Genomic DNA, 13910 nt, shown 5'->3' on the forward strand with positions numbered 1-13910 from the left:
AAACTCTGTAACTGAAATGAGTTGTTGGAACATGCCCCTAACTAACTCTAACCAAACTGAAAACTTAAAGTAAACACTAAAATAAAAGGAATGTCTATTGTCCTTGAAGTATAAGCTCATCATTGAAGCTACTGAAGTTGAATCGAGAATCAATTTAAGCATGATTGGATATTGAGTGTCTGAACCTGCATCATGAAACGATGTAGCACAAAGTATGCATCAATACTTAGAATGTACTGAGCATGCAGGATATAGATATGTTAAGTTGCACAAAGTATATAAACTGAATAATCCATAATTGAGCAATGATATAATCTAAACAAGGGCATAGATATGTATTGAAGTATATCGCAAAACTGAACTGAATGCAATTATCAAGTACTAATCATGAAGATAACATGTTGAACTGTATACTGATGTAAATGTTGAAAACCTGGTCAATGCACTAAGAGTCTGGTTATGGGGAGCTACTATTAATCGACTTAAACCACGTGAGCTAAACGTGAAATCCGATGTATACGCCTCATCGAGAGAATTCAATAACATTCCATGGGTATAAAAGCATGATTGTGGCGTGATCACTAAAATCTGATGCCTAACAGAGGGGACTCTGAACCTATGTTGGCACGTAATTTTAAGACTTTGGGGGTATGCTGAAACTCTTGTCCAACTCGATGCTAAGTCTACTTCCAACTTGAATATTTTTTAAGCTAAGATGTACTTAATACTGAATAGCTCAAAAGTTGATATGCTAACTGAAAGTGCAATATTTATATACTGAGAATATAGAATTCGAAATCGAAAGCATGAATTTATGTCTGGTTAGCTAAGCAAGTATAATTCATGAACTAGATAATATATATGTGAAAGTAGTTGGTGTTTTTATCACCGAGTTTTTTGTTCAACCATCTAATCTACTCTGCATAGCCTTTATTTAGATCGGATCGGACTCACCTTGTTATTATGCAATAGTGTAAAAAGATTTGCACTTTTTAAAAGATTTTAAAATTATATGTAAGTAATTCTAATAATAAGCTAGCCTAGACTTATAGTGTTGACTTAAGCAACCAAATAACAAATTATAAATAGGTCCATCCTATTAGCATAACTTAAACCCACAAATTAAGCTTGAAAAAAAGCAAACAAGCAATGGCTGCTTCTTCTGCTAATAAGTGTCGTCCCTTGGCTAATTTTCACCCAACTGTTTGGGGATATCATTTCCTTTCTTATACTCATGTCAGTCTTTTTTTCTTTTTTCCACGTTAATTGTTTTAAGGCGTAACATAATATTTGATTAACTAACATATGATGAGTATTTTTTGCATGCAGGAAATTACTAACCAAGAAAAAGTTGAAGTTGATGAGTACAAAGAGACAATTAGAATTAAAATAATTAAAGGTATTAATTAAAGTAAAATATAGTTAAAAAATTAATTAATAAAGAAAAGAAAACAAAAATATATATTTTATGACATGATGTTAATGTAGCGTTGATGTGGCAGCGGGTGTAATACACCACATAATGTGAGAGTGATGTTAGTATACGTCTCAGGGGATAATAAAATCACTTTTGAATAGTAAAGGTGTGTAATAGGTCATGGTGATAGTTCAAGTCAGTACAGAGTAGTAAAGGTGTGTAATGGGTCATGATGATAGTTCAAGTCGGTAATAGAATAGTAAAAGTGTGTAATGGGTCATTATGATATTTCAAGCGTGTTACTGACTTTTCGGCTAAGTTCGGGGGAAATTTGTGTCTTTTCTCATACATATATTATGAGAAAGATTAATAACTACTATCTAGACAAGAAAATTACACCATCAATTTATTTTTAAAAACAATCATTTCTCTTAATTGAATTATGAGAACAATCCCCATTGATGAGTGTGAAAAACATATCTTGACATTGTTATTTGTGAAATGCTACACAACAATTAATTTGTGCAAGACGTAAAAATAAAGTTACAAGTACCTTGTAATTGATTTTGACACTTTAATTTTAGATGGGACATTAGTGTTATTGATTCACTACCACCATATATGAGACCTGCTTATCAATCTCTTATAGACATTTACAATGAAATGGAAAGATTATTGGCAAAAGAAGGTAACTCTTACCGTTTATACTATGGCACTACGCAAAATATGAGGTAATTAATATATATTCATTAACTTATATTAAAATTAATCATCACTCTCATTCCAAAAGACGACTAAATAGTACTTCTATCGTATTATTTATTTTTTACAATAACTATTTAGATGAAAAAGTTGATGAGAGCCTATTTTGAGGAAGCTCAATGGTTGGATGCTGGCTATACTCCAAAACTTGATCAATATGGATGAATATATAAGCCAAGAGACATTTGAATGGATGATAAATGAACCTTTGATAGTTCGTGCAGCATCGATTATTAACAAACGAATGGACGATATGAATTGAACATGAAGTAATAAAACAATATCTTATATAATACATAATTTCTTTTCTTTCTAATAATTGTAGCTACTTATTGTATATATATACGTGCGAAATAAAAGTAGAAAGCTATGTAACCTTTCTATACGAAGGGTTTATGTATACTCGATATATATATTATGTGTATGTAGAGGTCTATGCAAACCTTCAAGTTGAAGTAATAAAATGTTTTAAAATTTTCGCTAAAAATCGACTTATGAATGTGATGATGTAAGCTAAGAGGCTAGTCTTAATCCTCTAAGAGGACGCCGATGCCGGTTACATCTATGGGTAAACCCGGACGTGACACAAAGATATCTAAAATTTCTTGTTGACAATATTAAATCATGTGTTCTTATGAAAAAGTTACGTAAAAATTCTTAAACACCTTTGATAACTATAGAGAAAAAAACGTAATGTGAAAAAGTCTTAAACGCTATTGATAGCCATAAAGAAACTGAATTGTATACTTATTAGGAAAAATAAATTTGTTAGCTTGTACATCCACTACAAAGAATATATTCTACTCTATAAAGTTGACAATTAACAATTGATATTTTCTAATTAACTACATGTGTCTATCCATATCCCTAACAACTTCTACCAAAACATCTAGCTAAAATGTCCACTGTGCCCTCAACATCTGCTTCAATTTATTTCTATTTTATTATTTCTACTTAATCTTACCAAAAAGATATATATTTTTAGCGAGAATAAATATGCACTTTAACAGCAACCATTTTAAAAAATTCAAATCTATCTTTCTTGTTGATTTGCAGGAGCTGGTGTTTTTTTAATTATAGCTAGCTAATATTTAAGAAAATTAAATTTGAATTATTAATTAAACAAGTGGACAGGTGTTGCTTATTGAAGAGTGCAGTGGGGAAATGGAGGGGATCTTCACTAGAGGAAAAATTTAATGCTAAAGTATTGTAAAAACCTAGGGGGGAGGGGAGGGGTTGAAAATTACATGTCTACACTATGCAATAGTGTAAAAAAAGCAGTTTTCTTGTTGATTTCGAGGAGTTAGTCATGCTTTTAATTATAATTAGACTAATATTTAAGGAGATTAAATTTAAACCATTAAGACTATCACCAATTCACCGTTATTTTTTTCTATAATGGAGAGTAAAATAGAAAATGAGTTCTCCAATCACTATACTCAGACATTACTAAGGCATATTTGGATTTGTATCTATGTTAAAGATTTATCAATAATGCACCTACTAGAATATAATATTTATCTATAGATAGGGGTGTATATGACCGGGTTGGTTTAGATTTTTCAAATATTAAACCAAATCATTCGTGTAAAATTTTAAAATTATAAATCAAATCAAACCAATAAAGTTTTGATTTTTTCAGTTTTTCAATCTCGGGTTGATTCGGGTTTTTCAAATACCAAACCAAATCATTGTGTTGAATTTTAAATTTTATCAAATCAAACTAATAAACTTCGGGGTTTCCAGATTTAGATTTTTCGGTAAAGCTTGCATACAAACATATTATTAACTTGTGCTCCAAATATTTCTTATTACAACCAAAATACAATTATCTAAGGTGTTTCTTAAAAAAGTAACACAAAATATGAGATGAGTATTGATGATACAAAAATATTCAATAAAAGATAATGATGAAATCATCGTATAAAACAAATATTGTAAAGTCATAATGAAAATAATCATAATTTAAAATACTAAATCATGCTTAAATAAGTTTAATAAGTAATAGTTACAATAAAAAGTTAAATTAGATTATGTATTTATTTGTCTAATCCAATGTAATTCTAAAGAACAAATATTCAATATTATTGTCATTCTTAGTGTTGAATTGATTTTCTTTGTGCATTAGTATTAATTTGATTTTGATTTAAGTTTTATTATAATTATCAACGTTTATGAACTATAATCTTTATTGGACATTCCCAATTCTAAGTTTTAAACTTGAACTAATACATTAAAAGATCAAAACTATGAAATAGTAAAAGAAATATTTTAAAATGATTTCAAAGTAAATATTTTTATGTATGAAATAAATTTTTAAAATTACATATATAATGTCGGGTTGGTTTGATTTCGCGTTTTTTTGTTTGTTTGTTTAAATCAACCCAATTCAAATATAGTTGAGTTTTTTTTCCTATACCAAACTACTAGTCGAAATTTTCTTTTTGATTTACGGTTCAGTTCAATTTTCTACATCCCTATCTACAGACCATAACTAGTAGGACTTTTTGAAAAAGAGAATGAGTAATCAATAATAAATTATGTTTTTGAAATCCAATTAAACTAGTTTAAATAACTCATGTGATAATGTAAAGATCCACATAAATTGAAGGAAGGGGGGAGGGGGGAGGTATTTAAGACGTACGAGAAAGAATTGTGGTTATACAATCACCATATTTAATTAGGACAATTTTGAAAAAGCATAAATATGTGGCCAGTAATTCAACATATAAGGCAGAGGTGACATTTATTTCTTTTGCAAAACCTACTACCTTGTTACCTTTGCTGTCTCTTATTACACCTCCAGAACCTTTAGTCTTGGTATTATAATCATATCATCCAATGATATTTAGTTTTCTTCTTTTGTTTATGGTATGTTTTGATTTTCAGCAGCAATAATGAAAAGGGACGGCGAAATAGGATGATCTTGTTTGATCCCCCAAGTGGAAGCTAAGTGAAAAAAAAAACCATGTCTAGTACCAATTATAATGATGGAATACCAAACATAAGCGATAGTTGACACGCTCCAAGGCTATCCCTAGACGTAATAGGAGACTCAGGATCACGAGTGACTTCAAGTTAACGTTGAGTCTAGTATATATCAAGCATGTTGATAATATAACTAAGATAAGAAGAAGCATAACTAATAAACGACTCAAAACTAAAGGACTCCAAATGAAAATATATCTTAATATCTGGAGGAGACAATCTCATAACACTTAACACTGACTATAAGTCTGAATTTGCTGCTATGTGTGAAAAGCCTCTAAGTGAAATGAGTTTTTGAGACATGCCCCCAAGCTAATTCTAATGAAACTGAAAGTAAAGACTAAAACAAAAAGCATGTCTAGTGTCCTCAAAGTATGAGGGCTTACCACTAGTGAAATCTCATATACCTAATGATGAAATTTACGGATAAGTCCTTTGAATTTCGGGGTTGAACTTTGAAGAACACCTCTACTTGTTCTTGAAAGGAACTAGCGACTTCTTCTTTTCTTTTCACTCTAAGTTGGGTGATTTTAAGAGAATGATGGTTTTGGATGGGTTGTGACTAGACTGAGTAAAACTACATAGTTTTGACATCACACGATGTAGTTTAAGTGTCTAATGCACAGACCCTGATGTAGTTTATAAACAAGTCATCCTATTAAGCACAACACTATATGCAATAGTGTAAAAAAATTGCACTATACTCTTGTGAACCCTTTTGTGTTTCTACACCTGTGAAGAGTCTATTCTAGTTGAGCTAATATCGTGATTGTGTTATTTTCATCAATCACAAAAACATCGTGGTTGATTTAATTGAGTTAGACATGATATATTTTGAAGTCATTTTAGGTATGGACTGGTTTCATGCCTTTTATGTCTCCATTGATTGTAGAACTCAGGTTGTCAAGTTTCAGTAAGGAATCTTATGTGAAAACTTAATCAGTAAGGAAGTTTTAAACTCAACTTTGTGCTAGGGGATTCTTGTACCTTAATTCATATCCAAATTTATTCAAACATTAAAGAATTGATCTTTACACACATGAACAATTTAACAATCACCCAAATAAGACTTTATATGTAAATAAAGAATGATTTATGCCTTAGCTTAGAAATATCCAGAGTATTACATGAATACAAGTGGTGTAAAATTTTTAAATATATGTGATAGAAGATAGAATGAATATTAATGAAAAAGTTTTGAATATAGGTGATTCAAGAGATATAGAATACAAATGATATGTTTATTTCCCAAAATTAATGGGCATGTATGAACAACCACAACAATAACATATTCAGTGTAATTTTATAAATAAAACTTAGAGAAGATAAATACATTTTAAATCTTTGTGAAATAGAAAACTTATTTTCGACTACTTGTAGTAAAATCATGGTAATTAATGGGCTTAATTAACGTCAAACATGCTACATTTGATGAATCAAGTAATAAGTGCATGCATTTATAGACTTGGAAATGGGAGAGAGATAAATAGAGCACGCTTCTATATTTGAGCAACCAAAGACACCTAAAATTTCTTGTTACAAAATTAAATCACGTATTATTACATTATTGGGAAAAAAAACTATATAAAGAATTTTAAACACCATAGATAACCATAGAGAAAAAACACAATGTAAAAAAGTCTTAAACACTATTGATAGCCATAGAGAAACTGAATTGTATACTTGTTGGGAAAAATAAATTAGTTAGCTTGAACATCCACCACAAAAAATATATATATCCTTCTCTATAAAGCTGAAAATTAACAATTGATATTTTCTAATTAACTACAAGTGTATATCCCTAACAATTTCTACCAAAATATCTTGCTAGTATTGTCCACTTTTCCCTCAACATCTGCTTCAAACTTATTACTATTTTGTCATTCCCACTTTAGTCTCAGAAAGATAACTACTTTTAGCGACAATAAATATGCACACTAATTAATATTGTATTTACTAGAATATGAATTTATCTATAGACCATAACTAGTAGGATTTTTGAAAAAAAGAATAAGTAATCAATAATAAATTATATTTTTAAAATCTATCCAATTAAACTAGTTTAAACAAGTCATGTGATAATGTAAGGATCCACATAAATCGAATGGCAATTAAAGATGTATGGGAAAGAGCTGTGGTTATACATTAATCAACATCCTTAGGAAATATTTGAGAAAGCATAAATAAGTGGCTAGTAATTTTCAACATATTGTTGGATTTTATTTGCCCTAAATTTCTTACCATAAATAGGTTTTCCTTTTAAGAAAAAGTTTTGGATTGACTAATTATTTTTCTGGTAGGAAATGATTTAGGACTCTATAAATAGAGGAATGTTCCTTCTAACTTAATCAGCATTCACAATGTAGTCTTAAAGGCTTTGAGAGTTTTGGTTAAGGGGGAGAACTTATGGGTCACAAGATTGATACATTATCACTTGTGTGAACCTCCCATGTATTCTGAGTGAATTGATTAAGGTTGTTTCTCTCTGTATTTTGTACTCTTATATTTATAGTGGATTGATCATCTCCTTTGTGGACGTAGGTCGACTGACCGAACCACGTTAAATCTTTGTGTCTTTTGGTATATTTCTCGTTGTCTTCTTACTCGTGATCTTTTAACATTTGCTTTGCTAGTTTCCGCATTTACACCTGCTTATTTTCGGTCCTAACAAGTGGTATTAGAGCTAGATTTAACGACGGAGTCAGGTTCAGTGGTTTGATAATCGATGATTGAATCAGGTTAGAAAGATGTGTTCAACTTGACGGGTGTAGTTCTAGTCGCAACCTTTTTGACAGTAATGAAGATTTTGTTGGAGAATTGTTTCAGAGAGGTTCTCTGTGTTGAGACATAAGTTTTGCAAAGAAGATTATGGAGAGGAGAAGCAAGTTGTTGAAGATTAAGTAAAGAAGGTGGACAAATTTATTTGTCAGAAATTCAGGCCAAGGGGAGATTTGTTGGATTTTATTTGCCCTAAATTTCTTACCATAAATAGGTTTCCTTTTAGGAAAAGGTTTTGGATTGACTAATTATTTTTCTGGTAGGAAATGGTTTAGGACTCTATAAATAGAGGAATGTTCCTTCAAACTTAATCAGCATTCACAATGTAGTCTTAAGGGCTTTGAGAGTTTTGGTTAAGGGGGAGAATTTATGGGTCACAAGATCGATACATTATCACTTGTGTGAACCTCCCATGTATTCTGAGTGAATTGGTTGAGGTTGTTTCTGTCTATATTTTGTACTCTCATATTTATAGTGGATTGCTCATCTCCTTTGTGGACGTAGGTCTACTGACCGAACCACGTAAATCTTTGTGTCTTTTGGTATATTTTTGTTTGTCTTCTTACTCATGATCTTTCGAGGTTTGCTTTGCTAGCTTCCGCATTTACACCTGCTTATATAAGACAGAGGTGACATTTATTTCTTTTGTTGTCTCTTATTACACCTCTAGAACCTTCAGTCTTGGTATTACAATCATATCATCCAACGACATTTAGTTTCCTTCTTTTGTTCATGGTATGTTTTGATTTTCAGCAGCAATAATGAAAAGGGACGGCGAAATAGGATGACCTTGTTTGATCCCCCAAGTGGAAGCTTAGTAAAAAAAGAAACATGTCTAATACCAATTATAATGATTGAATACCAAACATTAGAGATACTTGTCATACTCCAAGGATATTCCTAGACGCAATAGGAGACCCAGGATCACGAATGACTTCAAGCTAACGCTGAGTCTAGTATATATCAAGCATGTTGATAATATAACTAAGATAAGCACAAGCATAACTAATAAATGACTCAAAACTAAAGGACTGCAAATGAAAATATATCTGAATATCTAAAGGAGACAATTCCATAACACTTAACACTGACTCTAAGTTTGAACTTGCTACCATGTGTGAAAAAGCCTCTAACTGAAATGAGTTTTTGAGACATGCCCCCAAGCTAACTTTAATGAAATTGAAAATAAAGACTAAAACAAAAGGCATGTCTAGTGTCCTCGAAGTATGAGGGTTCACTACTAGGGAAATCTCATATACCTAATGAATTAGATGAAATCTACGGATAAATTCTTTGGATTTCGGAGTTGAACTTCGAAGAACACTTCTACTTGTTCTTGAAAGGAACTAGCGACTTCTTCTTTTCTTTTCGCTCTAAGTTGGGTGATTTTAAGAGAATGAGGGTTTTGGATAGGTTGTGACTAGATTATTAGGTTTAGACCGAGAAAAACTACATAGTTTTGACATTAAACGATGTAGTTTAAGTGTCTAACGCACAGGAAAAAAGACCAAAATGACCCTGATGTAGTTTATAAACAAGTCATCATGTTAATCACAACACTATATGCAATAGTGTGAAAAAAAATTGCTGTTTTTTAAAGATAATATGTAACTAATTCTAATTAATAAGCCTAGACTTATAGTGTTATCTTAAGCAACCAAATAACAAATTAATTGAATCCCAATAATTCGATTCAAAGGAGTAAGGTACATTATAAATAGGCCCATCCTATTAGCATAACTTAAACCCACAAATTAAGCTTGAAAAACAGCAAGAGAAAAAAAAACCTTTGAACAAGCAATGGCTTCTTCTTCTGCTAATAAGTGTCGTCCCTTGGCTAATTTTCACCCAACTGTTTGGGGATATCATTTCCTTTCTTATACTCATGTCAGTCTTTTTTTCTTTTTTTCCATGTTAAATGTTTTCAGACGTAACATAATATTTTATTAATTAACATATGATGAGTATTTTTTGCATGCAGGAAATTACTAACCAAGAAAAAGTTGAAGTTGATGAGTACAAAGAAACAATTAGAAAAATGCTGGTGGAAGCTCCTGAAGGTAGTGAACAAAAACTTGTGTTGATAGACGCGATGCAACGATTGGGAGTGGCATATCATTTTGATAATGAAATTGAAACATCCATTCAAAACATTTTTGATGCATCGTCCAAACAGAATGATAATGACAACAACCTTTACGTTGTGTCTCTTCGTTTTCGACTTGTGAGGCAACAAGGCCATTACATGTCTTCAGGTAAATCTATTCTATTACTTTTCTTTATTAATTTCTTTTTTTTACTAACAATGAACATTCATGTTTAATTAACCAGATGTGTTCAAGCAATTCATCAACCAAGATGGGAAATTCAAGGAAACGCTTACTAATGATGTCCAAGGATTATTGAGTTTGTATGAAGCGTCACATCTGAGAGTGCGCGATGAGGAGATTCTTGAAGAAGCTCTTACCTTTACCACCACTCATCTCGAGTCTACTGTCTCCAACTTGAGCAATAATAACTCTCTTAAGGCTGAAGTAACTGAAGCCTTTAGTCAGCCTATTCGCATGACTTTACCAAGGGTGGGAGCAAGGAAATACATATCCATTTACGAAAACAATGATGCACACAACCATTTGCTTTTGAAATTTGCTAAATTGGATTTCAACATGCTGCAAAAGTTGCACCAAAGAGAGCTTAGTGACCTTACAAGGTACGTACATACGTACAATATTATTTGATCTACTTTAATTACATGAATTAAATTAAAATCGTTGCTCTTGTGATGTATGTATGTAGGTGGTGGAAAGATTTGGATTTTGCAAATAAATATCCATATGCAAGAGACAGGTTGGTTGAGTGTTACTTCTGGATATTAGGAGTGTATTTTGAGCCAAAGTATAGTCGTGCGAGAAAAATGATGACAAAAGTAATCCAAATGGCCTCCTTCTTTGATGACACTTTTGATGCTTATGCAACCTTTGACGAACTAGAACCTTTCAACAATGCAATCCAGAGGTAAAACATCACTTTCATAAGTAATTAATCATTTTCGCTGATGAATATGATTTAAATCTTGATATTTATTAGATGGGATATTAATGCAATCGATTCAGTACCGCCATATCTGAGACATGCTTATCAAGCTCTTCTAGACATATACAGTGAAATGGAACAAGCGTTGGCCAAAGAATTTAAATCAGATCGTGTATACTATGCAAAATATGAGGTAATATTAGTTCAATTGGTTGATTGTTTGAATGAGAATTCAATCCCCAACTTTATAATCTCCTCCTCATTCTATTTTCCCTTCCCCTTATATTCAATAAAAAAAATTAAGAAATGAAAACTTTGGCAACAAGGAAACATTAACAACAACATACATAGTGACATCTCAGCGGGATCTGAGGATTGTAGAGTTTACACAAACCTTATAGAGATACAAAGATTGTTTCCAAAAGACAACGAGGAGATGTTTTCATTCCAAAGGAAAAAAAAAAGATATTATAATTCATCTTTATCTAGCTAAAATTACCTCTTATATTGTTTTTAGATGAAAAAGTTGGTGAGAGCCTATTTTAAGGAAGCCCAATGGTTAAACAATGATAATCATATTCCAAAATATGAGGAACACATGGAGAATGCGATGGTAAGTGCTGGCTATATGATGGGAGCAACAACTTGCTTGGTTGGTGTGGAGGAATTTATATCCAAAGAGACTTTTGAATGGATGATAAATGAACCTTTGATAGTTCGAGCTTCCTCATTGATTGCCAGAGCAATGGACGATATTGTTGGACATGAAGTAAGTACATATGATTTATATCAAGTTTTTTTTCGAAGTTTATATATTGAAAATATTGAAATCTGTTCCATGTTAGGTTGAACAACAAAGAGAACATGGAGCTTCACTTATTGAATGCTACATGAAAGATTATGGAGTTTCAAAGCAAGAGGCTTACGTTAAATTCCAGAAAGAAGTCACCAATGGATGGATGGACATAAACAGAGAATTCTTCTGTCCAGACGTAGAAGTACCAAAGTTTGTCCTTGAACGAGTGCTAAATTTCACACGCGTGATAAACACGTTATATAAAGAGAAGGATGAGTACACAAACTCCAAAGGAAAATTTAAAAATATGATAATTTCGTTACTGGTTGAGTCTGTCGAAATATGAAGATGATAAGGAAATTGCACCGTCAACAATTTCAAATGTGATTCATAATATATGAACCGTTAATTCCTCCGGAATATTTCAAATAATCAAGTTGTTTTTTAGGAGTAATTTATTAAGGAAAGATCTTCATTCATTCATTCAATAAATATACAACACTAGAGTTGTATTAAATCCTCTTTTATTTCATGTCCAGCTTGTTTGGATGTATCGTAATTGTAATTGTATTGTATTAATGTGATTATGGAGTTTGATAAACTGTCTTTGATGCAGTTCAATATCATTTTATTGCTTAGTTGGATTGTATTGTTGTAGCCATTGAAATTTTGTGCGTTCAATTCAACGGACTCTACAAATTGTGTTCAACTTAAACTATGATTCTTGGAGGCTACTCAATCCTAACCCCTAGTTTACCCTTATATAAAGGATACTAAATTCCTCTTCAAAATCTAGAATACTCCGCAAATTGATGGATTAACAGAATCATCCTAGTTCTGAAATACGCCACTAAGGCCCCCGAATCATGGATAAATCTTAGGAGAGTAAAATTAGGGGATCAACAAAATTGTACCCGCAATATTTATCAATAAAATCATGTTTCTTCAAATTTTATTTGTGTAGTTTATTTATTTTCCATATGTTAAACATTTGTTGCAAACAAACCTCTCATTCATACTTTTTTATAGCCCATACTTTTTGGTAGATGCCAATTTCACAAAATATACAAACAATTATACAGTATAATGGTTCTTCCCATCCAAAACCATCTAATTTTTTCTTTGCATGTATCAAAGCTAGGTGCACTATTTTTTTAATCAATAACTTCAAAGTATTACTCATCTTTTCATCAATTTCTTTCAAAACTTTTCTTTCAACCGAAAATGAAGATTGTGATGAAGAATTATTAGGAGTTCCATCATTTTTGTCATAAACAATTAAGATATAGGTATAACTTGGACTCCAATCATAAACTCATGTTGTAGTACAATCTTCAATGTTTTTGGCCCTTACAAATTAAATTCTCATAATTCTAATCATGAATACTATTTTTTCACATCTTGAGTTCTTCTTGATGGAACACCCAGAGATATTATTACAACAATAGTTCTTGACAAAAATAAATACAACCCAAAAAAATTGTTAATATAAGAAAATACTAGTAAAGATTATGAAAGCACTAATTTAAGAAGAAAAAAATTGGTGTTTGACTGGAAAAAAAGAGGAAGAAAGATTGTACAAAAAGAGAAAGAGCAAGTCGCATAATGTGTGAGAGAGAGTCGACATGATTTTTTTATAGCGTATTAAATATTAAATGTTGTTGAGACTATCCTACAAATCTGATCTTTTCAGATTCACTCAAAGGCTTTTTGAAAAAGAAACAAATGAATTTAGTGAGCTGAATCTAAATGATTAAGATTCAGACCTAAAAATCAAACGAATTTAATGGACTGAATCTGGATGATTAAAATTTAGACCTTCGGTGCAGGCCTTAATTTGTAGGAGAAGGATATTTTGATTACACGTGGATACATTTTTCTTCCAGTTTTGCAGAATTGTTATCACATGACATAACACATATGATACAGTTGAGTTGGTCATAACTCATATTTCACCTCAGCCTCAGCCTTGGTTACTTACAATGCTAATAATTGCTCGAATGGTAGAATCTCCAAATTTAGCAAGTGACCATCATCGCAAATCATACTGATGAAGAATGTTGAGCAACTTCTAAGAAGGAGTAAGGATGATCTCGATGAGTACCAACTAATTAGCACATTATTAGGCAAAGACTT

At 31.4% G+C, this 13910-nt stretch overlaps 1 protein-coding gene across 2 annotated transcripts; it reads left to right on the plus strand.

Annotated features, from left to right (window-relative positions):
• Positions 1–1133: 1133 nt before the first annotated feature.
• On the plus strand, positions 1134–12375 carry TPS12 (caryophyllene/alpha-humulene synthase). 2 transcript variants are annotated; one of them, XM_069298703.1, is made up of 8 exons: positions 1134–1236; positions 9575–9586; positions 9927–10200; positions 10277–10655; positions 10742–10960; positions 11033–11171; positions 11496–11747; positions 11824–12375. In XM_069298703.1, exons 1-8 carry the CDS (start codon positions 1150–1152, stop codon positions 12118–12120), a joined length of 1659 nt encoding a protein of 552 aa, XP_069154804.1. In that variant the 5' UTR covers positions 1134–1149; the 3' UTR covers positions 12121–12375. The 2 variants fall into 2 exon arrangements, with proteins under 2 accessions (XP_069154804.1, NP_001234766.1); NM_001247837.1 differs by lacking the exons at positions 1134–1236; positions 9575–9586 and adding an exon at positions 9746–9832 and having other exon boundaries at positions 11824–12120.
• The last annotated feature ends 1535 nt before the right edge of the window (positions 12376–13910 follow it).

This window comes from Solanum lycopersicum, chromosome 6 (genome assembly GCF_036512215.1).
Source record: "Solanum lycopersicum chromosome 6, SLM_r2.1".
In the NCBI taxonomy this organism is placed as follows: Eukaryota; Viridiplantae; Streptophyta; class Magnoliopsida; order Solanales; family Solanaceae; genus Solanum; species Solanum lycopersicum.

Coding starts and splice junctions, on each gene's coding strand:
- TPS12 (XM_069298703.1), top strand. CDS start 1,150: ATGGCTGCTTCTTCTGCTAATAAGTGTCGTCCCTTGGCTAATTTTCAC. Junction 10,201..10,276: donor AGGCCATTACATGTCTTCAG/GTAAATCTATTC, acceptor TTAATTAACCAG/ATGTGTTCAAGCAATTCATC. Junction 10,961..11,032: donor TTCAACAATGCAATCCAGAG/GTAAAACATCAC, acceptor GATATTTATTAG/ATGGGATATTAATGCAATCG.